The sequence below is a fragment of the Vitis vinifera genome, chromosome 16, assembly GCF_030704535.1.
Source record: "Vitis vinifera cultivar Pinot Noir 40024 chromosome 16, ASM3070453v1".
Classification (NCBI taxonomy): Eukaryota; Viridiplantae; Streptophyta; class Magnoliopsida; order Vitales; family Vitaceae; genus Vitis; species Vitis vinifera.
Window position 1 is genome coordinate 19,598,948 of NC_081820.1, and position 27,024 is coordinate 19,625,971.

The 27,024-nt window shown below is 35.3% G+C and overlaps 1 protein-coding gene across 1 annotated transcript; it reads left to right on the plus strand.

Annotated features, from left to right (window-relative positions):
* The first annotated feature begins 21,036 nt into the window (after window positions 1-21,036).
* Window positions 21,037-25,150, plus strand: LOC100241288 (uncharacterized). Its single transcript, XM_010664045.3, has 4 exons — window positions 21,037-22,483; window positions 22,617-23,018; window positions 23,099-23,146; window positions 23,351-25,150. The coding sequence occupies exons 1-4, from the start codon at window positions 21,439-21,441 to the stop codon at window positions 24,778-24,780; spliced, it is 2,925 nt and encodes a 974-aa protein (XP_010662347.1). The 5' UTR covers window positions 21,037-21,438; the 3' UTR covers window positions 24,781-25,150.
* Window positions 25,151-27,024: the final 1,874 nt, after the last annotated feature.

A 27,024-nucleotide genomic window follows, 5' to 3' on the forward strand; every position in this document is an offset into this window, starting at 1 on the left:
ATGAGGTCAAGGTGAAAACGATTGCTATAAAATAGGAAAGTAAAACAATTACTAAATATGCCAATCAATTGAAAGCTTTGTGGCAAGAACTTGATCATTATAGGGTGAAAAAAACCAAATGTCCTGAGGATGTCGTTGTTCTAAAGGATTTCATTAAATAAGATAGAGTCTATGATTTTCTTGTTGGGCTTAACCCAGAATTTGATAAAGTGAGAATCCAGATTCTTGGCAAGCAGGAGGTTCTGTGCTTTAGTGAAGTGGTGGCACTGTTTCGAGGCGAGAAAAGCCAAAGGAGTGTTATGCTTGAACCACAAACCTTGGATGGATCAGCCCTAGTTGCAAAAACAAAATATTCAGAGCAAGGAAAGAATGACCTGCTTAAACACTTAGGTAGAGACAATCAATGGAAGGAGAACAAAGACAATCTTTGGTGCCTATTGCAAGAAACCAAGGCACACAAAAGAGAAGTGTTGGAAGTTGAATGGTAAGCCACCAAGTCGTGAATGGGAAAACCGTGGAGGACAGCAAATGCCTCAAGTATAAGGGAATCTACATAACAAAGGCAATTCCATGATTTACGTTCATTCTAGAATTATCTCTGTAAATTGATTTGTAATCACTCTTTCTACCTTCTATTTATATATGTACGTTCCTTAATCAGTCACAACAGTGTATTGTATATAGTCAAGTTATAATAAGAATAAATAAGTTTTTCTTGCCAAATTGTCTGTGCAATCCTTATATGGTATCAAAAGGTCTTTTTCTCTCACGAGAATAACAATCCTCCTCTGCACTATGTCGTCCAATGTCCACTCCACTCCCCACTCTATTTCGGGCTACTCCAACCCTTCCTCTGACTTACCCCTGGTCACCATCAACATCTCTAGCCAAATTCCTTACAAACTTACCGCATCAAATTACCCTTCCTGGCGTGCAACATTCACAACCATCTTGTTTGGTTATGATCTAATGGGATACTTGGATGGCACCCTCCCGTGTCCTCCCATACCCATTGAGAAGTCCTCTCCCTCTGCTTTGCCTCGCTATGCACATTGGTATCGACAGGACCAGTTGCTGCTCAACGCGATATTCTCCTCGGTTTCTGAAACCGTGATGCCTCTCATCGCAATGACCACTACGAGTCATGATGCTTGGCAGCATCTAACCCATTTGTTTGCAAGCAAATCTCAGGCTAGGATTATGTAATTGAAGGAGGATTTAACCCTTATCCAATAGGGTTCTTGCACCGTGTCTAAGTTTCTTCATGCGGTCAAGATGATTGTCGATGAACTCTCCCTTATTGATGCACCAATTTCAGATGATGATTTGACACTCTACGTGCTTAATGGTCTTGGTTCAGAATTTAGAGATATGGTTGCACCCATTCGCACCAAAGAAACTACTCTCTCTTTTGCTGAGTTACATGATTTGCTCATTGGTCATGAGCATTGCATCAAACATATGGATAACAATGCTCCTGCTCTAATCGTCACAGCAAATTCATCTCAAAGAAAGTCATTCAATAGTCAGTTTAAAAACAACAAATCCCGATCCAAACAAAACTCCAATAACAACAAGTTTGGATCACAAAAGTCCCATGTTGTTTGCCAAATATGTGATCAGTCTGGACACACTGCCAAAACATGTGCCAAATTGTAGTTACACCCTGTTGCGAACTGTGCCACTTCGACAAATGGAAAATGACTTATTGACTCCGCGGCCTCCTACAACATCACCTCCGACTTGGCCAATCTCTCTATTCATTCCGAATATGAGGGACAGACTGAGGTGGTTCTTGGAGATGGTACAGGTTTGAAAATTGCCCACATTGGAACCACAATCCTTTCTTCTTCGTCTCGCTCTCTTATGTTAAAAGAAACATTACATGTGCCTCTTATTCACAAAAACTTAATATTTGTTCATAAATTCACTCATGACAACAATGTTACCATTGAGTTTCACCATTTCTTTTACCTTGTGAAGGATCGGATGACGGGGGCAGTGCTCATGCGCGGAAGGTGTGTATCCTATGGCATTGCGATCTTCCTTGTATCAAGCAAATCAAATTCGCTTAGCTGGAACTTGGGTCACCTTTGATTGCTGGCATCATCAGTTGGGGCATCCAACTCCAAAGATTTTGTCATCATTACTTCGAAGTCATGATTTACCTGTTGCCTCTTCTAAGTCTACGTTGTCTTGTATTTCCTGTCAATACAATAAGTCACACAAACTTCCTTTTAGTTCAACTTCTCTCAAGAGTACCGTCCCTTTTGGATTTTTGTATGCTGATGTGTGGGGACCCTCACTGGTTTCTTCTATTGATGGCTATCACTATTATCTACTGCTTGTTGATCATTTCACTAAGTACTGTTGGTTTTATCCTTTACGGCATAAATCCGATGTTCACTCCACATTTATGCAATTCACCACCATGGTCGAAAATCAATTTCATGCAAGCTTAAAAACTTGTACTCAGATAACGGTGGCGAATTCATCAAACTACGATCCTTTCTTACTACTCACGGTATTAGCCATTACACTACTACTCAATAAAATGGCACGGTTGAGCGTCGCCATCGTCATGTTGTTGAAACAGGAATGACCCTGCTCCATCATGCCTCAGTCCCTTCCACTTACTGGACTTATGCTCTAGCCACTGCGGTCTATCTCATCAATCGTCTCCCCACTCCTTTGCTCTCGTACACAAGTCTTTTTGAAACTCTCTTTGGTCGTACCCCTAACTATCACAAATTGCGGACCTTTGGTTGTCAATGTTACCCTTGGCTTGTTCCTTACCGAACAAACAATCTCCAACCAAAGTCTAAACCTTGGGTACTCCCTCACTCAACATGCCTTCAAATGTTTGGACTTCCACACGGGTAAATTGTATCTCTCATGTCATGTCACATTTAATGAACATTTGTTCCTGTTAAAAAATGCACCACCTCACGTCCAAGTGCCAGTTCTTGCTACTTCCTCTGCGATTTTTTCATCCCCTTCTCTGGTGCCTCCTGTTTGCCTTACTGCTTCGGATGGCTCTCCTCACACACCTCCTACGCAAATTGTCTGTGCAATCCTTATATCAAGCACACATGGTAGAGCAGCCCAAAACTGAGGAAAATTCAGCAATAGGCGGGTTCAATAGTGAAAAAATGGAGAAGTTGAGAAGCTTGTTGGGATCCCTTGACAAACCTACTAGAACTTGTTCTTTGGCTCTTTCAGGTACACCTTCATTCTCTTTTTGCATAAATGTCTCACACAGGGTTTATGATGACTCTTGGATAATAGACTTCGGTGCCACAGACCATATAACCTCCAAATCTCAACTTTTCCATACCTATACCCCAAGCCCAAGTAACAAGAAAATTGCAATGGCCAATAACTCTTTAGCTACCGTTGCAGGTTTTGGAGACATATACATCACACCTACCCTTATTCTTAAAAATGTCCTCAATGTACCAAAATTGTCGGCCAACCTTGTTTCCATTCAAAAGCTTACCCATGATCTTAAATGTTATGATATTTTTATCCCTTCTTATTGTGTTTTTCAGGAACAAGACTTGGGGAGGAAGATTGGACTTGCTAAGGAAATGAACAGTCTTTACCACCTTGAATCATCTTAGAAAACTAGTAATAATTTGTCGTTGTCTTTTCTCAGTTCCTCAAATAAAGATACCATTTGGTTGTATCACCTATGTATAGGTCATCCATCTTTTAAGGTTTTATAGGTCATGTTTCCTCATTTGTTCCAAGGATTAGATATTTCCGAGTTTCATTGCAAAACTTGTGAATTGGCAAAACATACTCGTGTATATTTTCCTATTAGTAATAAAAGAAGTTCTCATCCTCTTCATTTGATTCATAGTGACATATGAGGTCCTTCGACTATACCTAATGTTTCTGGTGCTCGTTGGTTTGTATCCATAATTGATGACTGCATTTAGGTTACATGGATCTTTCTTCTTAAACAAAAATCTGATGTTAGCATTGTTATACCTAATTTCCACTCAATGGTTCAAAACTAATTTAGGGTTAAAATAAAAAGCTTTAGGACAGATAATGCTAGAGATTACTTCAACCAGATTTTGTCACCCTATTTTCAATCACAGGACATTCTCTATGACTCATCATGTATTAACACACCCCAACAAAATGGGGTAACCGAGATGAAAATGGGCATTTACTCAACACAACCCGAGTCTTACTATTTCAAGGGAATGTTCCTAAGTCTTATTGGGGGGAAATTGTTCTTACTGCCACATACATGATAAATAGAATTCTCTTTGAGTGTTAGACAACAAAAGCCCCGTAGAGATACTTAAGAGTTTCTATCTACACTTCAAAACCTCAAATGGGCTCACTCTTAAGGTATTTAGGTGCACTGTATTTGTTCATGTCCACAACCAACATAGAGACAAGCTAGACCCCCGAGCCATAAAATGTGTCTTCCTTGGTTACTCATCCACTAAAAAAGGATACAAATGTTACAATCCCTTGGCCAAAAATTTTTACATCTCTGCAGATGTCACCTTCATAGAAAATAAACCTTTTTTCCCCAAGTTCTCTCTTTAGGGGGAGATTTCAATGATGGAAGATAGTCCTTGTGAGTCATTTGAACCCCTTGACCTTCCTCATGTCTCAACCCATGGTGATGAAGAACCTGAGTCATCCGAGCCAATCGAACTTGAGTCATTTTAGCCAATCACACCTGAGTCACCCAATTTTACCACTGAACTTGTGTCATCCCCTGTTCCAGCCAGTGTCACTCATTGCAATTTTCCAGAGTTTCCTAAGGTGTATTCAAGGGAAAAAGTCATTCCATTAAAAAAAAAAAAAACATAAAAAATAAAATTCCAAGAATCCAACTCAGACCCTGGGAATGAAATCACGGTAAGATCAGACTCATCTTTACATACACAACCTGGTGAAACTTCCACTGACTCAACAGACAACCTAGACTTAGACCTTCTCATTGCTGTCAAAAAAAGAACCAGAGAATGCACTAACCAACCACTCTATCCACTATCACACTATGTGTCTCTTAAGCACCTATCACCAGCCCACAAGAATTTCATTGTGAGTGTAAACACCACTATCATCCCTAACACTATATCTGAGGCATTGACAAAAAGGGAATGGAAGGATACTATGAGAGAGGAGATGAGTGCATTAGAAAAGAATAAAACATGGGAGATTGTTGAAAGACCGAAAGTGAAAATCATTTTTGATTGCAAGTGGATTTTCACACTGAAATATAAGGCTAATGGATCTTTTGAGAGACATAAAGCGAGATTGGTAGCCAAACGGTACACTCAAACTTATGGAGTTGATTATCAGGAGACTTTTGCTCCAATTGCAAAAATGAATACTATAAGAATTCTGTTGTCACTAGTTGCTCACTACAATTGGAAACTCCTACAGTATGATGTTAAGAATGCATTTCTTCATGATGATTTAGATGAAGAGATTTACATGAACATCCCACCGGGATTTGAGGGAAACACAAGTAACAAGGTGTGCAAGATGAAAAAGGCCCTTTATGGGCTAAAACAATCTCCTAGGGCTTGGTTTGGGACATTTGCAAAAGTCATAAAAGAGTCTAGGTACAAACAAAGCCAAGGTGACAACACTCTCTTCATTAAGCACTCGATTGCAGAGGGAGTAACTGTTTTTCTAGTTTATGTTGACGACATCATAGTGACTGGAAATGATGAGAGAGAAAAGCATGAAGTGAAGTAGAGATTAACAACAGAGTTTAAGATAAAGGAACTAGGGAAACTAAAGTACTTCCTCGATATTGAGGTGGCATATTCCACACAAAGGATCTTCATCTCTTAACAAAAGTATGTGACTAATTTATTGGCAAAAAAGATTGGGTGTAAATCAGTCTCTACCCTAATAGATTTAAACCACAAGTTGGGGAGAAGGTAAAGAAGAACCAGTGGTAGATAAAAGAATGTACCAGAGGCTAGTTGGTAGGCTCATATACCTTGCTCACACTCGGCCAAACATCGCCTACTCGGGAAGCGTGATCAGTCAATTCATGCATGATCCAAGAGAACCTCATCTTCAAGCTGCTTACAGGGTGCTGCATTGCTTGAAAGGCAATCCCGGGAAAGGAATTTTGTTCAAGAAGAACAATACTTTTGCTCTAAAAGCATACACCGACGTTGACTATGCAAGTTCCCTAGTGGATCGAAGATCAACTACAGGGTGTTGTACTTTTCTTGGAGGTAATCTGGTAATATGGAGAAGCAAAAAAACAGAATGTGGTAGCAAAGTTGTTTGCAGAATCAGAGTTTAGGGTCATTGCTCAAGGGTTGTGTGAACTACTTTAGTTGAAGATTATTCTAGATGATTTGAGAATCAAATGGGATGGTCCTATAAAGCTCTATTGTGACAACAAATCAACTATCAATATTGCTCATAACCCTATACAACACGATAGGACAAAATATATTGAGATTGATAGGCATTTCATCAAAGAAAAATTGGAGGAAGGAGTAGTGTGTATGCCTTATGTTCCATCAGAACATCAATTAGCTGATATCCTAACAAAAGGGCTGAACAGTTCAATGTTTCACGATCTTGTATTCAAGTTGGGAATGGAAGACATCTATTTCTTCGCTTGAGGGGGGAGTGTCAAGCTGTAAATAGGTTGTAATTGAGTTGTAAATAGAATAGGAGATTTATTTTAAAATCCCTTAAATTGAGGGCTTCAATTAGATAATTTTATGATTTAGGAATAAGTTAGTTTCCTATTATGTATCTTGTTTCCTATTTATTTTCTTGTAATCTCCTATATAAACTATGTGTTTAGTCAATCTAATATACAAAACTTATTATTTTTCATCCCATATTTCATGACAATTAAGGTTACTTAAGATAATATGACATACAACATGTAGTTCATTCCATTCAAAAAATCAAGTAATAACTACGCATGGTCAAGCATGAGAATCTTTACATACAAAATTTTCATGTTTATATAGTTAAGGAAATAAAAGGTGCAGGAATGTCCTTGATGACATTCATAGCTTTCAATGCACTTTCATAAAACTAGAGAGGGTTAGTTTGCCACCAATGACAATGGGCAGACCAATTATGATAAAAAATAACTATGATACTAATCCTATATATACATGGCATGTGTACAACTTAAACGAAGTGGTAAGAACTCAACGAGTTTGGACAACAAAAATATCTAATCTCAAATATGTAGGTTTTCGGCATACATGCAATCACAATAGAAGTCCTCATAAATGATCAAAAATTACTTTGGGGTATAAAGAAACATTTACTATCACATATGACACATCTTCAACTTGTTATTATGATTAAAATAATTTACAAGGGAGCTAGAGGTGACAAAGTTAGTGACTTAGTCAAAGCACTTAGTAAATAATTAGAACAATTAGATTCGTTAGAAAAGTCCTCAATAAATACTTAGAAGCATTATTTCATCATAATAAAAATTATGTAACATCCTCATTGTGTCTATGTTACAATAAAAAAAATTCCAAAATCATGTGATGAGATGCCAATTAATACCAAATTAAGTAACAAATTAAACACTACACAGGATCATTAGCAAACAATTAGAACATAAGGCCACACAAAACAAATCTTAAAAAAAATTAGAAGGGGAATTTTATTGTAAAAATAAAAAATAAAAAATAGAGGAGCCTTTTTCTATATGTCTAGATTGCAACCCAAGTAGCCAAATAATTTATTAAGGCACCACTTAATCCTAGTTTTCAAAAATCTCCAAATGGTCCAAAATTGGACAAAATCCTAAGGCATGTTCATACTAAATTAATTAACCAATCCAAAAGTGTAATAAAATACTACCAAAAATCATACAACATTTTCAAAGTGTCTAATTACATGAAAAATAATGGTATAAGGTAAGTATGCACATAGGTCATTTTTAAATTCAACCAAACAACCCCTTTGTTCAAAATCAAACTAGCTTAACAGGTGTAGAAAAGGAAAAATGTTTCTCTTAATTAGGGAGTCGGTTTTTAATGAAACAAAAACATAAAATTAACTTCAAGGGGTAAATATTAAAATAATTTAATAAGGACACCAAGTAATTTAAATTTATAGAAAAAATTCAAATGTTTAGAATTGGGCGAAAATTGAACCTACAAAAAGATTAATTCGTATCTCCAATTTGAATATTTTTTTTACTCAAATAAAATTCTAAAAACATATTCAAGGAGTCTACAATATCATACAATCACAAGAAAAAAAATTTAGAAGCATTCTAAGTAAGTCGAATAATTTATTTATTTTTATTATGAAAGCCTAGTGAACCGAGCAAATTGACGGCAAAAGATTTAAAAGCCGAGCTTATATAAGGGTCTTACCAAGTCCCCATTTGATATACATGAGTCTAGCCTATGTATTCCCAACCTCGCATAAGCATTGATAAGCTCATCAAGGCCAAGAATCATCCCATTTGTTTGGGACCATAAGCTTGGATTCATGTACCCTTTAAAATCAGAATTTAATTGAAAGCTTAAAGGAGGATGCATAACAATTGAAATTAGTTGCATACCTTTTAAAAATAGTTATCCTTTTTTTTTTACCCTAAGGACCTAAGAAGAATATTTGAAATGAATTTGGATATTTTGAGAAAAGGATTTCTTGTTTAAAAAAGAGAAATTGTATTTACAAATATCAATCACCAAACAAACCAAAAGAAAACATAACTTAAAAAGTGAAATTTCTAGTAACCAACCAAACTAAAATAGCGATGCCTCATTATTTTCTAATGGCTTCTGAAAATTATATTAAAGATAAAATCATAATAGCAACCAACCAGAGATTTTTAGATCAAGTAAACTAACATTTTAACAAATCTAACTTTCAACTTATCATCGAGAATTACAAGCTAACATTTAAAAAAAATTCTAACTTTCAATCTATCACCAAAAACTATGAAAAACAAGTACCAAAAAAAGTTTCTATTATTTAAACTGTCATCAAGAATCACAAACTAACATTAAATAAATAAATAAATAAAAAATTCAACTTTCAATCTATCATCAAGAATTACAAGCTAACATTTTAAAAAATCTAACTTTCAATCTATTACTAAGAACTATGGAAAACAAGTATCTAAAAAAGTTTCTATCTTTTAAACTATCATTAAGAATCACAATCTAACATTAGAAAAATTCTAACTTTTAATCTATCATCAAGAATTACAAACTAATATTTTAAAAAATCTAACTCTCAATTTGTCACCAAGAACTAAGAGAAACAAGTATCTAAAAAAAATTCTAACTTTTAAATGATCATCAAGAATAAAAAATTAAAGACTTCAAGAAAACTTTAAACTAGTATAGATAATAAAAAATTACAAACTAATGATTTCTAGAAAATTATATAAGATCACGGATTATTAATAATCAAAACTAAAGACTTCAAGAAAACTTTAAACTAGCATAGATAATCAAGAATTAATGATAAAAGATTTCAAGAAAATTGTATCATATCATGGATCATCAAGAATAAAAAAACTAAAGACTTAAATAAAACTTTAAACTAGCATAGACCATAAAAAATTATAAACAATAAGAAGAAAATCAAGATGATTAATAGAAAACCCAAAACCCCGAAGCTTGCCTTCGATCTACTGGTGGGTGGTCAAGAATCTGGTGATGTATGGGTGTTGTCTGTTTCAAGGTGCAGCTGTAGTTCCCCTAAAATCTGGTGATGCGTGGTGCCTTTTTCCTTAAAAAAAATCTGTGCGTGCTGTGCTCTCCTTATGCGACTGTCCTGGTGCTTCTCAATCTGGTGCATGTTCCCGTTATCAATGGGAGTGCGTGCTGCTCCTCCAATCTCACTGAACCGTCTATGTTGGAGAGGAATTCCTCTTGGAGCGTGTTGTTTCCTTTTTCAAATTTGTAGCCTGTTCCTAAAGAATCTCAATGGTCCGTGGTGGAGCCCCTCATTCTCTCAAAGTGGTAGCCTCCATTATTCCCATGCGTGGCGGATGCCTCTCTCTTAAAATTCTGGTGCGTCTCCTCTATCAAAAAGTCTCCACGTTTTTTTTTTTGGTCAGTTGCCCCCCAGTTCCACCTTGTCCATCCCCCCATTATTCCGTGCTCCTCCTTCCTAAAATTAATATCCCAAATCTTCAAGAATCTTCCCTAAAAAAATGGCAGCCTGTATGCAAAGGGATCTTCTCCAATATTGCTTCTTCATCCCTCTCTCCATTATGCAATCGACCACCTTAATGAAAATCCTTCTCAAGATGCCATGTAACTCCCGAAAAAGGAATCCTATATGCTGCAGCTCGTGTATCTCCAAAAAGATCCCACATGCAGCCGTTCACACTTTAAAAGAGTCCTGGTCAATCTTCCAAAAACAAATCCAATCAACCTAGAGAATACTTTCTAACCAAGTCTCCTTTCCAAAATGATGTGGTTTGAATCTCCAAGGATCCTATCTCTCTCAACGTCGTAGCAGCTTTCAATGTCCTCAATCCAAAGAATCCTAACTTTCTAAAAAATCAAATTCCATGCAATCTCAATGACCTCTAATCTCCAACGTCGTGTCCCCTAGCAAATCTTCCAAATTTTCTATGCTTTCATTATTTCTCTCCCCTATGCTGTGTATGTATCTCAATGACCATGAATCCCTTGTCTTCCAAATCTCAAAAAATATATATATAAATAAATAAATAAACAAATAAATAAAATGAAAATAAATAAATTGCAATCCTTCCTTATCTCCCAAAGCGAATGTGGTGTATGACAATGAAACTCCTTCCTCCCCTATTCTCTGTATACATCTCAATGGCCATAAAATCCCTTGTCTTCCAAATCTCAAAAAATAAATAATAAATAAATGCAATCCTTCTTATCTCCCAAAGCGAATGTGGTGTATGACGATGAAACTCCTTAATATAAAAACCTCCTTAAGTCATGCATACCAATGTCAGTTCCCCTCTTTCTCCAATATGGTATCCGTGCATCCCTAGAGAATCCCACCAAACTTCAAAGAATTTCCATGCCATGTATCTCTCTAATATGCAACACCCAAATCTTATGCAAAATAAAATAAAGACTAAAATAAAAAAATAAAAAATATATTATGCAATTAAAAATTAAAATTTCAATCACTGCAATCTCTTTTTAAGAAAATAAAAAATATCAAACACATCCAATCAAGAATCAAAATATTAAACTAATGTAATAAAAAATTGAAACTTCAAACTCACATAACCAAGGATTGAAATTCATCTCATGCAAAAAAATAAAAAAAACCAAGTTAATACTCACCTGATCCTAAAATTAGACAATTTCAAGATTAAACCTATATGTATTAAAAATAAAAAAAGCTAACAAAGGAAGGTCTCACTAAAACAAACAAACTCCTAAACTAAACCTAGAGGTCACTAGCTCAAAGTGAACCTAAACTAAAGTGAGTTAAGCTAAGGTGCAACTCAATGAGTTGAAGCTAAGGTGCATCAAAGTGACTTAAACCTTAAAAAAAAAAAAAAAAAAAAAAAAAAAAAAAACATCTAAGTGGAATCAAATGGGCTAAGTGAACTTACCCAAAATGCGACTAAGTGTGATGCAGTAAAATTAATTGGACTTACTTAAAAGGTGCCTAAGTGAGTTGAAGTAAAACTAAGTGAACCTATCTAAGAGATGCCTAAGTGAGCTAAAATGCACTTGGATGAGCTAAAAGTGCAATTTTGGATTCAATGAACTTCTAAGTGAAGAAACTGTCTTAAAGTATACTCGTTGCCTAAGTGAAGAAGCTTAAACTAAACTCAAGGGGTTGTCGAGGTCATACTGAGGGTCTAGATAAATCCCTCAACAAAGGATTCCCAAAGGTGGTTTAGAAAGAGTAAGTTATATGAGTGATAATAGTCCACCAAAGGATGATTACAAGGTAAATGGAAAGGAGAAAAGTGAGTTTTGACTCACTAATTTGCAAAAATATAGGAAAAAGAACCCCAAATTTTATAACTAAATTTTATCTTCATCCATAAAAAAAAAAAAATTTAAATATATGCACTTTTTCATAAGTCAAATAATTATTTCCTAAAATGATATTTTTACTGGCTAGGTTAATAACACCAAGTGATAACTTTTTTTTTTTAATCTTCAGAATTGATTTAAGATCAATAAAATAAGAAATTTTGAAAATTAAAACTATGATGAGATCATTGAGGCTCCCATGATCTTTACATTCTCCATCCTAAACCTCTTGAGTAAATCTTGAATATACTTTCCTTGGTTGATGAAGATGTACTCATTTTGAAGACTAAGGAAGTAGTTGACATTCTTATGTTGAATTCACTATCCATAGACTTGGTAAATTCTTCACACAAGGAGATGTCAGTAGCACCAAATATAATATCATCAACATGTAGTTGCATAGGAACATATCATTATATTTGGTTTTAATAAAAATAATTTTATCACTATTTCCCATTTTAAAGCCATTGCTTAAAAGAAATTTACTTAAACAATCAAACCAAACTTCAGGTGCTTGTTTCAAACAATAGAATGCCTTTTTGAGTTTGAAGACATGGGTTGGAAAATTATAGTTTGTAAAATTGGAAAGTTATTCAACATAAACTTCCTCTATAATGTAATGATTTAAAAATGCACTTTTAATACCCATTTGATATAAAACAAAATCTTTAAAACAAGCATAAACTAACAACATTCTAATGGCCTCTAATCTACCAACCAGAGCAAAAGTTTCTTTATAATTTATGTCTTGTTCTTGATTGAAAATTTAGGCTACTAACTTAGCTTTGTTCTTTATGATGACTCCTTCTTCATCCATTTTATTTCTACACTACCTCTTTGTTCTAACTACCAATTGATTTGAGGGTCTAGGAACTAATTAATTTTCATACTTTATTTTTTTGAAATTTTTTTAGTTCATTTTACATGAGAATTATCTAATTTTCATTATTTTCATCTTCATGGCTATTTTTTGGTTCTATTTAGATCTAATGCTACACCATTATGCAATACTTTAGTTTACCAACTCTATTACATAAGTGGATTCGCAACTTTTATCCCATATCATGACATAAGTAATAACTATTACTATATCAGCCCAAAACCTTGCCAATTGATCTTTATAGTGCTTCCTCTATCAATTAGATATATCTATTTTTATTTTTAGATAATTTGCATGCTTAGGAGTCTGTGATGATTAAATGAATCAAGATTTTACCATTCTGAAATGATGTAATAATATGCTAATAAGTCGTTTCATAGCAATTTTATCTATCACTTTATTATGAAATACCAAATTGACCATTTCTGCTACAAGTACATCCATATTCCATTGAGTAAGATTTGCCAATGGGTTTGAGTCAACAATTGTAAAACTTCTTTTTCTCAATCTTACTTCGCATAGAAATTCAAGAACTATTATCCTAGTTGAATCATAAAGACCCCAATTAACACCAGTATAAATACAATTAGGATTATCAAAAGATATTTGTTGGTAGAAACACCATATTTTTTATGAAGACAATATGATGAGTAATAAGGCAAAAAGTGATGTAGACTGAAGAATGCTAGAAGATAGTCTCACATTTGCACAAGATACTATGGATCCAAGGATATAAAGACATACCATTTTCGATACTTCCATTACACAAGTACATCATCACAGTGGGAGGATATTATCCCACCTAGATTCATTCCTTTTACTCTTCATCTCCTAATGCCAACTAAAATAGAAAATCCACAATGTCAATGCATGGTATAATAGTTGGTAGCTACTCTTTATGTACTAATTTGAGATACCATGTGAATGAACCTACTATTGAATTTAACGAGTTAAAAATAAAATAAAAAGTAAAAGAAAATATTTTAAGCCACACACTCTACCGATTGAGTTGAGATGATTGTTGACTTTAGAATGGAAGAAAACGACAAAAATTAGAATTTTAAAAGAGAAAAAATAGAAATAAATAAAGTGATTGTCATGCCTTAGAAAAAAAAATAGAAGTTAAAAAAAAAAATATCATGTCTTTGAAGTCAAATCATAAAAATAAAAAAGATTTCATTTTTAAAACATAATGCGTCATTTATGGGAATCGAGCCCACGACCATGTGGTTAAAAGCCATGCACTCTACCGACTGAGTTATAATGGAAATTAACTTTATTGTAATAAAATCAATTTAATTGTAGTTGACTTTATTATGGACCTTTTTTTTCTAAATTGAGGAACAATAAGGCAATGATTATTGTCTTTGATTATAATGTAAATAAATAAAATGATTAAAATTACTATAATGTTTAAAAAGGCGAAATCCCTTATTAAAGCCATCTATTGCTAACAAACATTCAAATTTGATTAATGTCAACAATGGATCACTTTTCAGTAATTCATTGAATGATAAATCACTACTTGTGATAGTGAAACATGGTTTAAATATTGGCATTATGATTTGCATACAAAACCTTTTTGTCTAATTGTTATCTATTCCTCAATAAGCAATTTTTTCTATTCTTTAACAAGGTATTTAGCATATACAAACTCAAGTGTACCTAGAACTAATGAATGAATCACTTTGTAATACTGCACAACAATACTAGCTAATGAGTTAGCAAGGTAAGTACATTCAATGTTAGCTGGCGCACACACTTGTTTATGATGATTTTGAGGAATATAACTAATGCTCAATAATTTATTTTTTTGTAGAATTATCTCACAACGTTTTGAACTCAACTCATGTACTACTCTAATAGGAAAACAACCCAACCCTTGGAACATACTATAGCTCCAAGTGGTGAAAAAAATGACATTTGGAAAATAGGGTACCACCCATTTATGATGAATGATGGAATATCATGGTGAAGAACATACTATCGCCATGATTCGTGTATTTTGTTTCTTACTATGGTGAATGATGGAATATATGGACCAAGTGAAAGAATGTTAGATTTTCCTAAATGAAATTTGGCCCATAATCTTCCATCAATTCTAGGAATAATGCTAGACTTTCCAAAATGGGTCTAGAAATCTTGTTCATAGTTGATTACTACTCAAAAAGAGCATATTATAGTTTACAATTATCTTGCATTTCATATCTTTTGAGTAGTAATTATGCCTAAAATACCCAATTAATATATTGTTGCCCTTGCAAGAGTCATTAACTAGGCTTATAAAGTTTTGGAGTCATTTCAAGGTATGATTTTGATAAATTGGTGATGAAAGAAATGAATCGATTTGAAGAAGGAAAATAATATCGATGATGATCCAAATGCATAATGGAATAAGTAAAACAATTGGTTTGGACCAGGATTTGGGCTTATTAGAGGTAGCTAACTTGGAGTCAAAAGAATAAAATTGAAGAATTAACAAAGATAAGCTAAAAAACCTTATATTGCAATTTTGCATGATCATGCAAAATTTTCGCATGACTATGTGAATCAAACCAAAAAGAAGAATTTGTTGTGAAAAAATGGATTTCTCACCACTGTGTGAAATTTTGCATGAAGTTGCGAAACGATCCAAAAAGGCCCTATTGTTGCTATTACTCAACTAAATTTTGCACAACCGTGGGAAAATGATAGTCCTTGTACAAAATGGTGATTTTGATGCTAAACTCCATATTTGTGAATCTGGTAAGTTCTAGAAAACCAATGAGAGGTTGCCAAGTGTCCATTTGACCTTGCCCTATGAATAGAAACTTGAATTTCTTATGTAAAAAGCTTTTTAATACTTTTGATTGTAAAATTTTCTAGAAATTCTCTTTATTAATAGAATTCTCTATATTTTTTTTTTCATTTTCCTTCATTTTCTCACTAGCCAAACATGCCTTGTGAGATCAAATCTCCAAGCATGAGTGGTTGATTCTCATTTTTCTCATATGAAGGATGATCAAGAAGCAAGATCTATGGTGGAATAGAGAATGAGCTTTAATTGCAAAAGTAATTTGATCCAATTGATTGATTAATTAAATTTTGAGGATTTTTCTCTTCAAATTGTCTTGAATGACTATTACATTGTAAACTAGGTAAATTCATTAAATTCTTAAAGTTTGATTTGATGAGATTGAATAGTTGCATTGTATGAATCATTGGAAGATGATTTAAGATGAATTGAATATATATTTTGAATCAATTTCTTGGATTAAATGACCTAATTTGAAGAAAAATCATATCTAGACTTAAAGCTAAATAAAAAATCGATTTAGATGAGAATTTAAATATTCAATCTAACTTGATAAAAAAAAATAGATCTCAACATCTATTCACCATAGAGATTATTTTATAGAAAATTCTAACTCTAAGAATTTATTTTCCTTAGTAATTTTCTCTTATTTTACATTTTATTGTTCCTCTCAATTTAAAATCATTGTTATTTTGATTTTTCATCATGAATTGTCAATCCAATTTCATTTTATCACAATCATTTCTTTTTTTCCTCCATTCAAGCCTTAATTATTGGAAAAAATTCATCCCAATGGTTGATACCTAAGACCGCCATACTACTGTAACTTTTGCTAAAAACCTTTTTTGATTAGTTACTTTAGTATAGTTGAATTAGGTTGTAATTTTTTATTTTATTTTATTTTATTTTGTAGCAATAGATGACAAAAAATCAATCTATCAATAATATTCTCATATTTTCGTTGATCTAGTTTTCCTTTTTGATTGCCATTAACAACTATAAATTATGGCATAAATTGTATGATAGGTAAAGTGAATATAAATAGAGCCCTTGTGGTTAGGTCTCTAACCCTCTTATCTCTATTTAGACAATATATACACCATCATATTGAGATTGATTTAAAGGTTTAGAAGCACCTCAACTCATCTGAATATCAAATTGATTTCCGAATTCCCAAACCATCAATGTCAGGAAGTATATTTTGGGAATTCACATTTGATATATGCTATTAAGGTTTTGAGCATGATTAGATTGGTGATATATGCTTTTTGGACATGTTTAGATTGGTTTTAGCTCTAATAGTTGGTATCAGAGCCATTTTATTGTCTCTACCTTGATTATGTGCAATCTGGAAAAATTGATTATGTGTCTTGATTATTTTATTTTATTTTTTTATCTCCTTTTGGTTCATTTTGTGTCCATGACACTCTTTTTCTAGTCGAATGAGTGTTAAGAGGTCAAGTTTACAACAATTAAAAAATATTTAAATTTTTCTAAAAATTTAAAAACACCAATATTTTGCAAAAATTTCATAAATTTTGTATTTTTGTGAAAAAAAATCATATTTTTGGTGTTTTTATGAAAAATTCATAAATTTGACATTTTATGAATACCATTTTGTGGAATTGAGATCTGGACATTTATGTGCTTATCATTATGTCCTTTTTGTATACATAATTTATTATTTTCATTATACATGCAATTTGAATTTTTAGTACATAAATTTAGACAATTTTCATATATGTAAATATTGCTTGTAGTTGCATGCAATTTATATGAATAATTTTTTGAATTAAAATTAAATATCTAGTGATCCATATGATTTTAATTAATTAGAGCTTAGCCAAACATCCTTAATTCTGCAAAATTATATATTAAGTGTTTAGGATCACATAAAGAAAAATGACATTTATTATGATTAATCATAATTAATTTAATAAATTTTATCCCACAGAATTTTAATTAGATTTGTATGATTAATTAGGATAGAATATCAAATTTTATTCTTAATTTACCCATAGATATGTCAGCACAACTCCTTAGGATTACTTAAGAGGACACTCTATTTCAATTAATCTCATGAGATATCATGGAGCCTCTATTAAGAATAGCTATCGTTACTAACTTCCATCAACAATGACACAATTTATAGGAAATATATGATCAACTTACAATCTCACCTATAGGTCAAAGCCACTACTATTTATAGCACAAACTCAATATTCTTTAAAGGTTGAAAGACAACATAATGAAACATCTTGATGAAGTAATGACAACTTGATAGTCTTATGTCATGACTCACTATAAGTCCTATTTAAGGTATAATCATACACACTAGTGCATTCACCATAGGAAACTCATTCTGATGGTTAATACCAATTATCCCAATAAACTTTTAAAGGAAACATATCTTAGTTCTCCATCATCCTTAAGTGGAACTTGACATATGCTTTTGGAAAGCTAAGATATGTCAGTTGAACACACAATAGGAAAATTTGTAACTTAAGGATAATAAAGGTAGTCTTGAAAGGTTGATAGTTTTTACCTTGTTAAACTATGGATACTAGTTCATGAGGAAGCTAAATGCAATGGATTGCATGTCATAGACCCGAGCACTTAGTGTCTCATTGTTTTTTATATAGGGTATTAGAGTGTAGTTGGTTCTCTATAATGAGATGTCGATTCAACTTTAGCCTACTGGAGCTTCTAGATGATAATGACGGATGTCTTTCTCAAGGAGATAAACCCTGTGCTACAAGGAGACTGGTCCATTTTGCTAGAGAATCTTCGGATACACAGGTTCCAAACTCCCAACACCAACAATCTGTACCGCAACGCCCCATCTCTAGTAGCAGGTCGGCAACCCGCTTGCTACCGATGAGGCCCCTTCTCCCCACTCACATAGAAAACTACTCTTTGCCCCCGCCCCCCATGCCAGTTCCACCCGTCGGCGACACGCCTTTCTGCTGCCGACAAGCAGGTGAAATTAAAATCTTAAACTCCCATTTAAAAATAATAATAATAATAATAATAATAATAATAATAATAATTTTTATGTTTATATTTAATGTCTTAATTTTTTGTTGATTATAATTTTAATGTTATGTTTAATATTTAACTTTTATAATTTTTTTTCATTTTTTGTTTATTTATTGCACATTGAAATTTTAATTTATTGAAAATTTAATTTATTTAAATTTTTGTTGATTTTCAAATGAAATTCTAATTTTTAAATTTAAAATAAATATTTGATTTGAAAGTAAATTTCTCATTTTGAAAAAAAAAAATTGTAACAAATTTCAAAATTTTTAATTCTTTGATTTTTTTAAATTATTGATGACTTGATTCTCTAAATTAATGTGGGGTTTTTATAAATTGTTGATAATTTGATTATTTTTAAAAAAAAATTAAATTGTTGATGACTTGATTATTTAATTTTATAATTAAAATTGTGATTTTTGTTTACAATTTGATAGAGAAATAAAAAAAATAGAATAAAAACTGAAAAAACTCAACAAACAAAGTAGATACCGTCAACATTTGCATCAAATTTATTATTTTATTTTTTATTATTTTTAAAATTTTAATAATATATAAAACATATATTTATGATGTCACGGATTCAATTGTGGTTCAACCATTGGTCCGACTAATTAACCGTGAACCGGTAACTTTTCTCATTCAATGATCGGTCCGGTTCTGAAAACATTAATTATCCTCAAAAGTTTTTTGACATCATTATTATATAATTAATGTAAGAGATTAATTTAAAGGATTATAAAAAGAATTAATTTCTTGCTAAATAAAGGAAGAAAGAAAATCTCATCTTTCCTAGAATTCTCTTCTTGTTTCTATTATCATTCTCTGTTGTCTCTAGCTCATTCTACTGTAAGCTCAAACTCTTGATCGCAACTTAATATTCTATACGGCTAAATTCTAATTGGAAACGCCCAATATCAAATACTCATTTCCCATTCAAGTTTTATAATTTGTTAAAACCCTGAGATCATAGTTGAAGTCATTGGTGAAATATTTACTAAAAAGAACAACGAAAATTGCCATATTCACAAGAGATAGAGATTATTACACTACACAATTTCACCCCTAAAATAAAAGTGTACCAAAATGAATCTCAAAGAACAACCCAGAGCTTAAAACAAAAGTCTACTAAGTAAGATACAAAGTATTAATGATTTATTTGGAGGTCTTAGCCTCAATCTTCACCCAGAAAACCACACTTATGAGCAACATGCCATGCCTCAAAATGAACTCCCTATCAATGACGTTTAGGTACAACTAGCATCACCCCATGACTCCATTTTTATTGGGTTCTATGCACACCAAGCCATCAGAATTATATGTGGTGATGACAGTTAGTAATTTATAGCATTCCCATTTATAAGGAAACAGTACTTTTTAACACAAGTGGTGGAGGGATATGGTAAATAAAGAAAAGGATTGAAAGTTGAATTTCATGACATTTATTAAGATCATTAATGTTGTCTATTAAAAGAAGTAAAGAAAGGGACAAGAGAGTGAGGCCTTTTCATTTCACCCTCAAGTTAAAATGGTTGAAACACAGCAGATAACGAAAGGGAAAAGTGTCTTTTTAGAGTGAATAAAGAAAATAGAGGAAGGCAATGGAAAAGAGTATAGATGAAGACATTGAATTTGGAGCCAGGTACGGCGTGAATGATATAGGAAGGTAGGAGCGAAAAGCTTGGCTGGCGGGCGAGAGAGGTCGGTTGCCTCCTCTGCGGCTCCACTGCATGCCTCTCCCCGTCCTTGCACCTTTCATCCATCCAAATCCTTCCATAATTTAATTTTAATGGTTGATTTATGCAAGCTCTTTGTGAAATTAATTATTTTCCTTCATTTCGAATTAAAGGAATGAAATTTACTTTTAAAGGAAGCACGGAGGATATATATATATGAGTGAGAGAGAGAGATGCACTAATGGTCGAATTGTGTTGAGGACATAGAAGAGAAGAGAGAGTAAGAGTGGGGGAGAGAGAGGATGAATGAAAGAAAAGTACAAAACGAACCCCATTTAGGAAAAGGCGGAGGAGAAGAGTCCTCAAAGGGAGTCTCTCATGAGTCATGGAGCAGAGCCATCGATTCGACCCGTCCACATCGTCCTCTGAAACCCAAAACAAAACATTTTTTTTTTAAATACATAAAATGGAAAGCGAAACAAAAAAACTCTCTGAAGTGAGTCACCACACAACCACTCATGCTCTCTCGCGAGAAGTCGGAAGCTCTGTCTCTCTTATATAACCAACATTAATTGCTCTCGAAAAAGGATTCTCGATTAATTTCTTTTCTTTTTTGTTATTTCTTTGTTTTTTGAAGCCGCATTTCTCAGTCTCAGTACAATCATTTCATTTTCCTAATCATGATTCTCGCTCTCTTTCTCTCTCCAAACTCTCCTTATTATCTCAATTTGCACTGCGTGGGTGTGGGGTTGAATTAAGTGCTAAGCTGAAGCGTCTCATTCACAGCAGTTCCACGACCACGACTTTTTCTCTGCTGCTTCTTCTTCCATCGCCTTGATTTTGCTTTTACCTGTCTTAACAACAACTACGCTTTCTTTTCTTACTTTCCCTTTTCAAGATACGGTAGAAATCTGAGTCCAAAAGCACGCCCCCATACGCTTGTGAATTTTGGATTGAAAACGAGATTACCTTCCAGCAATGGTTCCGTTGCTTCTTCTTCTTGTTTAAGGTTTTCTTCTCTCTCTATACCTTTGCCCATTTGAGATGGGCGACAAGGGTGAAGCAACCAAGAAGCAACAGCAGCAGCAGCATTCGACTTCTCCTCAAGACCCGCTTGAGGAATCCACTGAAACTAGGCAGCAGCACCATCATCAACAGTCCCCGGTGGTGGTGGTCACCGGTGCTCAGTTCATCCCTCCTCTCTATGTTCCCAGTGGTGCAAGCTCTGCGACTTTCGAACAACAACAGCAGCAGTTTGATGTTTTGAACCCTAAGAGACCCAGATACGGGAGTGGGCAATGGAAGCTCCTACCTTCTCCGTCTCACCATCAGCAGCAACAGAAACAGACCCAGATGGCTATACTCAACACCGAATCTAGCCCATCTCCCACAACCAACCCACATACCCAACTTCATACGACAGCAGCTTCTTCGTCAGACACCGCATCTTCACCTTCTCACTCTCCTATCCCTTCTCTCTCTGCAGCCTCCGGACAAGAAACCAACAAGCCAGAGGGAGAACACTTTCATCAGCAATTTCGTAAAGGCAAGTACGTGAGCCCAGTTTGGAAACCAAATGAGATGCTATGGTTAGCTAGGGCTTGGAGGATTCAGTACCAAGGAGGGTCTGATGGGTCTGGCTCATCTTCCCGAAGTGAACCGCCGGAGGGTGCCCAGGGCACAGGAGTGGACGTGGCCGTGCTATCAGTGAGGGGCAAAACTAGGGCTGATAAGGATAGAGAAGTTGCAGAGTTTTTGAACAGACATGGGGTTAGTAGAGATGCTAAAACAGCTGGGACCAAGTGGGATAACATGTTGGGTGAGTTCAGGAAGGTGTATGAGTGGGAGAGAAGAGGTGAGAGAGAACAAGGCGGGAAGAGTTATTTCCGGCTGTCGCCATATGAGAGGAAGCTCCATAGATTGCCAGCTTCGTTTGATGAAGAGGTTTTCGAAGAGCTCTCTCAGTTCATGGGATCTCGTATGAGAACACCTCAGAGCAGAGGTGCTTCGGCAATTGTTTCCGTCGATGACAGTCGCAAAGCTCTGCCTCCACCTCCCCCATTCAAAGAAGACGACATCTCTCTCTCCGGTATGCACCAAACAATTAATGCTTTTCTCTCTTAATTTGGAGGCAATAATTTGTTTATCAGAAAAGAAGATTAAAACATAATCCATAATATCCTTCTCATCAAAACATGTTTGTCCTACGTTTTCGTTTGCAGCAAGGACGAAGCAACTGGTTATGGGGAGTGGAGGCGAAGCATTTTACCATGGTACCAGAGGAAGCCAATTAGGGTTCGAGTCTTCACTGGACATTGGGGGTCCCTCATCGTCTTCGTCTTCGAAGGAGCTTCGTCGAATTGGGAAGATCCGAATGACATGGGAGGAGTCAGTGAGTTTGTGGGCAGAAGAAGGCGAGCACCACAGAGGGAGAGTGAGGCTTCAAGGGTCGAGCTTCTTGAACGCAGATGAGCTCACTTTCTTAGACGACTCTACGGTTGCTTGCACCATTGAGACCTTTGAAGATGGACCCCTCAAAGGTTTCTCAGTGGATAGATTCATTTCTGGACAACAAGTCAAAGTCTTTGGCAGAAGAAAGTCTTCCTCAGCTTCTGCTTCATCTGGTATCAATCTGTTTGTTGATATTCCTATTCTGAGAAACAATCTAGGAATCCCCATATAACGGTATCTCTAATCCTCTCAGGTTTCACAGAAAGAGTTCAGCTTCCATTGGCAGAGCCTTCCATCAGATGTAAGTCTTCTACACATAAATAAAGAGGAAGACGCTTCTCCAATGGTCCCTATATGTTCATTAATACCAACCGTTGGTCCTTGCTCTCTTCAGTCTCCGACGGTTGTGATTGAGTCATTGATGTGGGCCATTTCTTTGTACATTGCTTTGGTGCATTTATATACACACATATGATATTGGTGTTTCATATCTGTTCTGGTGCAGCTATTCCTCCATGGGAGTTCCAGGACCCAACGGAGTACTACGTGGGGTGTCTCCGAGCCCCACCCACGACACTGCCCAGCTTGTTCGAGCTCTCATGGCACTTGCAAGAGCCACCGCCCGAGGATCTAAGGTTTCCTCTTCGGAGAGACGTCTACCGCGACTTGCCGCAAGGGAAAGAAGTATTCTTTACTACTTCTACTGAACTATTAGATTGTAGAGCTTTCACATTTGATATCTTAAGCTCAATTATTCGATCAAACCCTAGCATCAGTGCAGCCACTGCTACCAGTAGAGACTCTTTCGTTGGTCTTTGGGATGATTGCATTAATAGGGTTGTATCTAAATTCTGTTCTATTGAGATGATTGTCATTCGGAAACCCTCTTCTTCATCAGCTGAAGCATTGCAAGATCAATGGCCCAACGTAACGGGGTTTGTGAGAAATTTTTGTTTGTGGAGGGGAGAGGAGACTGATCAATTAAGGGATGGTCACATTGATCCCTCTTCTTCAATAGTTGAGAAGCTTTTATGGACATACATGGATCTTCCTTACCTACTTGGCTACTACGCTGTTGGCTACATGGTAACATTTTGTGCCTTGAGCCGATCACAGGACCGAGTCATTCGAACTGATTTATATTCACTAGACTTATCTACACCATCCGAGAGAATAAAAGGCCTAATCCCATGTTGGAGAATTGCAGGCTTGTTGCCTTTGCTAGCTGACAGATGCTTCAACAACATTAACAATGGCAGCAATTACAAGTCGTTTCCTTATAGTGACTTTGAGAGGATTGATTCCTGCAATGGAAACATCATCGAAGTGACACCAAACACTGTAGCAAAATACTTCTCAAGTAGGAGAAAGTGGGGTGCAGTGAAAGAAATCTATGATTTTCTTGACCACCGAATCCCACACGCTGAGTTCATCCTCCGATCATCGGAGAAAGATCTGGTGCTGATCTTCAAGCCCAGAGGCTGCAAATCAAAGCCCACGAACTGTGATCAGCTAGTAGAAGCTCTCAAGAACGTAACGAAGGCCTTGGTTGCACTACATGACCTTTCATTCATGCACAGAGACCTGAGCTGGGACAAGGTGATGAGGAGAAGCGACAGAGATAGCGAGTGGTTTGTATGTGGGTTTGATGAGGCGGTGGGAGCACCGCAGATATACCCACACGGAGCCGCCACGCCGGCAACTAGTGGGAGGCACGCGCCGGAGATGGGGAGGGGTCTGCATGGAATAAAGGTCGACGTGTGGGGTGTGGGTCATCTGGTGAAGACATGTGGATTGGTGGCAGTCCCCAAGCTCTTGAGAGAACTGCAGAATAGGTGCTTGGACCAGAACCCGGAGCAGAGGCCGACGGCCGCCGACTGCTACCACCACCTGTTGCAGTTACAGTCATCTCTGTCAGCCACCGGTGGGTATTGAAGTGATTGACATAATGGTTCCATTAATAGTACCATCGGTGTGGTGCTACTTATTTTGATAGCCCACACAACACAGCTAGCCTTCTCTTTTTTCACTACCCAAAAAAGAAAAAAAGAAAAAAGAAAAAACCATTATTGTTTTGTGGAGAGTTTGGCCCTCTGAGCAATGAGGGATTCATGGGTACTCTGAGCTTTCCATGTGGGCCGTTGAGACTTATGGGGTTTCTGAGGTTTTGGAGGTTGGACATACTGGCGGCAGCCGCCCAAATGCCACACACGCAGAGCTTTCCCCCATCAAATCAATATATTCAACATTTGTGTTCAACAGTTTATTATTATTATTTTTTTCTTTTTCAGTTCAGATTGGAATATCTTGGGATACTGTATGTGAAATTTGGTATTAATTGTTTGATGATGATCCATATTTCGCTTGCTTCATGGCTCGTGGATTTATAATTCGTTGGTTTTTGTATTTATGTGGGTGGAGGAGAGGGTGGATGAAATTGGTCATCCCTTTATAGGGTTGATGATTGTGCTCCCCTTGCTGAGTGCATTCCTACAATGGTGCCCCTCTTTGAAGGGGTTTGAACTCGGAGGACAAGATTCTCTGCAAATATATAGGTGGAATGGTGGGGTTGCACTTCTCTGCTATGTTTTTTGCGCATGTATCATCACTGGTACTATTGTATCTACGTGTTATGCTTTGCCGTAGTACATCATGGATGTGTTTATTACTGTTTTGACGAGAGCATATTCTGTTTTATTTTACTATTTGTCTTTCTTCTTAATACATGGAAGATCCCTGACTTTACTGTTTGAGTGCCAAAGAGGTTACATATCAAAATGCTTGTTGGTGGGTATTTAGATGTTTAGCTACAGACTTTATTTCTCTTCACAACATTGAGAAAAAACTTAGATTTGAGCCCACAGATTGCACGTCTTTGGAACATTTTATCATGAAAAATATAGAAATATTTTGCAAATTTATTTTGTTCCATTGTTGACATTGTCGTTGTTCGAAGTATCATCACACGAAGTAGTATCAAATTATATATCTAAGATGAAAAACATCAATAGGCATTGAAAGTCATACACAGTAAAAATGGGAGACCTTAGATGAAGGATTAAGTAGATATATGAACAATTTATTAGACCTTAGAAGATGGGCCTAAGAAGAAAGAAACAATCCTTATACTCTTCATATCTTTAGCAAGCCATATATAGATCAACAAACCAAACCCCCCTAACCATTCAAGAAGAAAGAATAGCCGTTTCAAATGCCCTTTACATCAGTAACTACCCGTAATCAAGAAAGGACAAACTTTTTTCTTCTACAATTAAAAGTAAAACAAAAGAACTCAGAGAGAAAAATACAAAGCATACCTCTTGTTGGGAAAAATTACACAAATAATAATGTCTTAAACACATAATGATTGTAACGGATTATAACAAACCTTTTTTTCTCTTTTTGTGTAATTAAATAGGCATGTGACAATTCAAAAAGAATTTAATAGGTAAATCAAATAAAAGCAAACTAAAAAAATCAAGACACCAAATTTTTGTGTGGAAAAAACCCTCTACTGTGAAGGAAAAAAAACCACATAACCTAGTCCGGTCAAAATCTTCCACTACAAAAATAATGGGTACATTAGTTCTTCTCCAGAAAAATACTAGAGGTTTACAATCACTAGTAGGAGGAAGAACCACAATTGGATTATGTGCACACAAGGCCAAATAACCCACGCTCTTCTTCTTTCCTTTCTCTTTCTTTTTCTCTTAATTTCTATGGTGTCTATACAAGTGCACCCATAGACCCTCTTTTCATCTAATATGTATGCATGTATGTGTGTATATATATATATATTAGGTTTCACACAATTTTTCTTTTTTTTTTAATTTATTAAAGTGGGCTCTCCACCTCCACATCGGAGGGATGCTAGTCAACAAATCCCTCCCCTCACTCTCACGTGGAGAAAGGCTCCCTCATACCAACTATCTCTTTACAAGCTTCAAGTATCTCTTTTGGTAATGTCTTGGTCAACATATCTGAACTGTTATCATTAGTATGAACTTTTTCAATCTGCAACAACTTCATCTCTAGCACATCTCAAGTCTAGTGATACCTCACATCAATATGCTTTGATAGTGAGTGAATAGTAGAATTCTTGCTAAGATGGATTTCACTTTGGCTATTACAGTAAAAGATAAACTTCTTATGTTTCCGACCCAACTCTTGTAGGAACTT

Coding starts and splice junctions, on each gene's coding strand:
- LOC100241288 (XM_010664045.3), top strand. CDS start 21,439: ATGGGCGACAAGGGTGAAGCAACCAAGAAGCAACAGCAGCAGCAGCAT. Junction 22,484..22,616: donor AGACGACATCTCTCTCTCCG/GTATGCACCAAA, acceptor TTTCGTTTGCAG/CAAGGACGAAGCAACTGGTT. Junction 23,147..23,350: donor GGCAGAGCCTTCCATCAGAT/GTAAGTCTTCTA, acceptor GTTCTGGTGCAG/CTATTCCTCCATGGGAGTTC.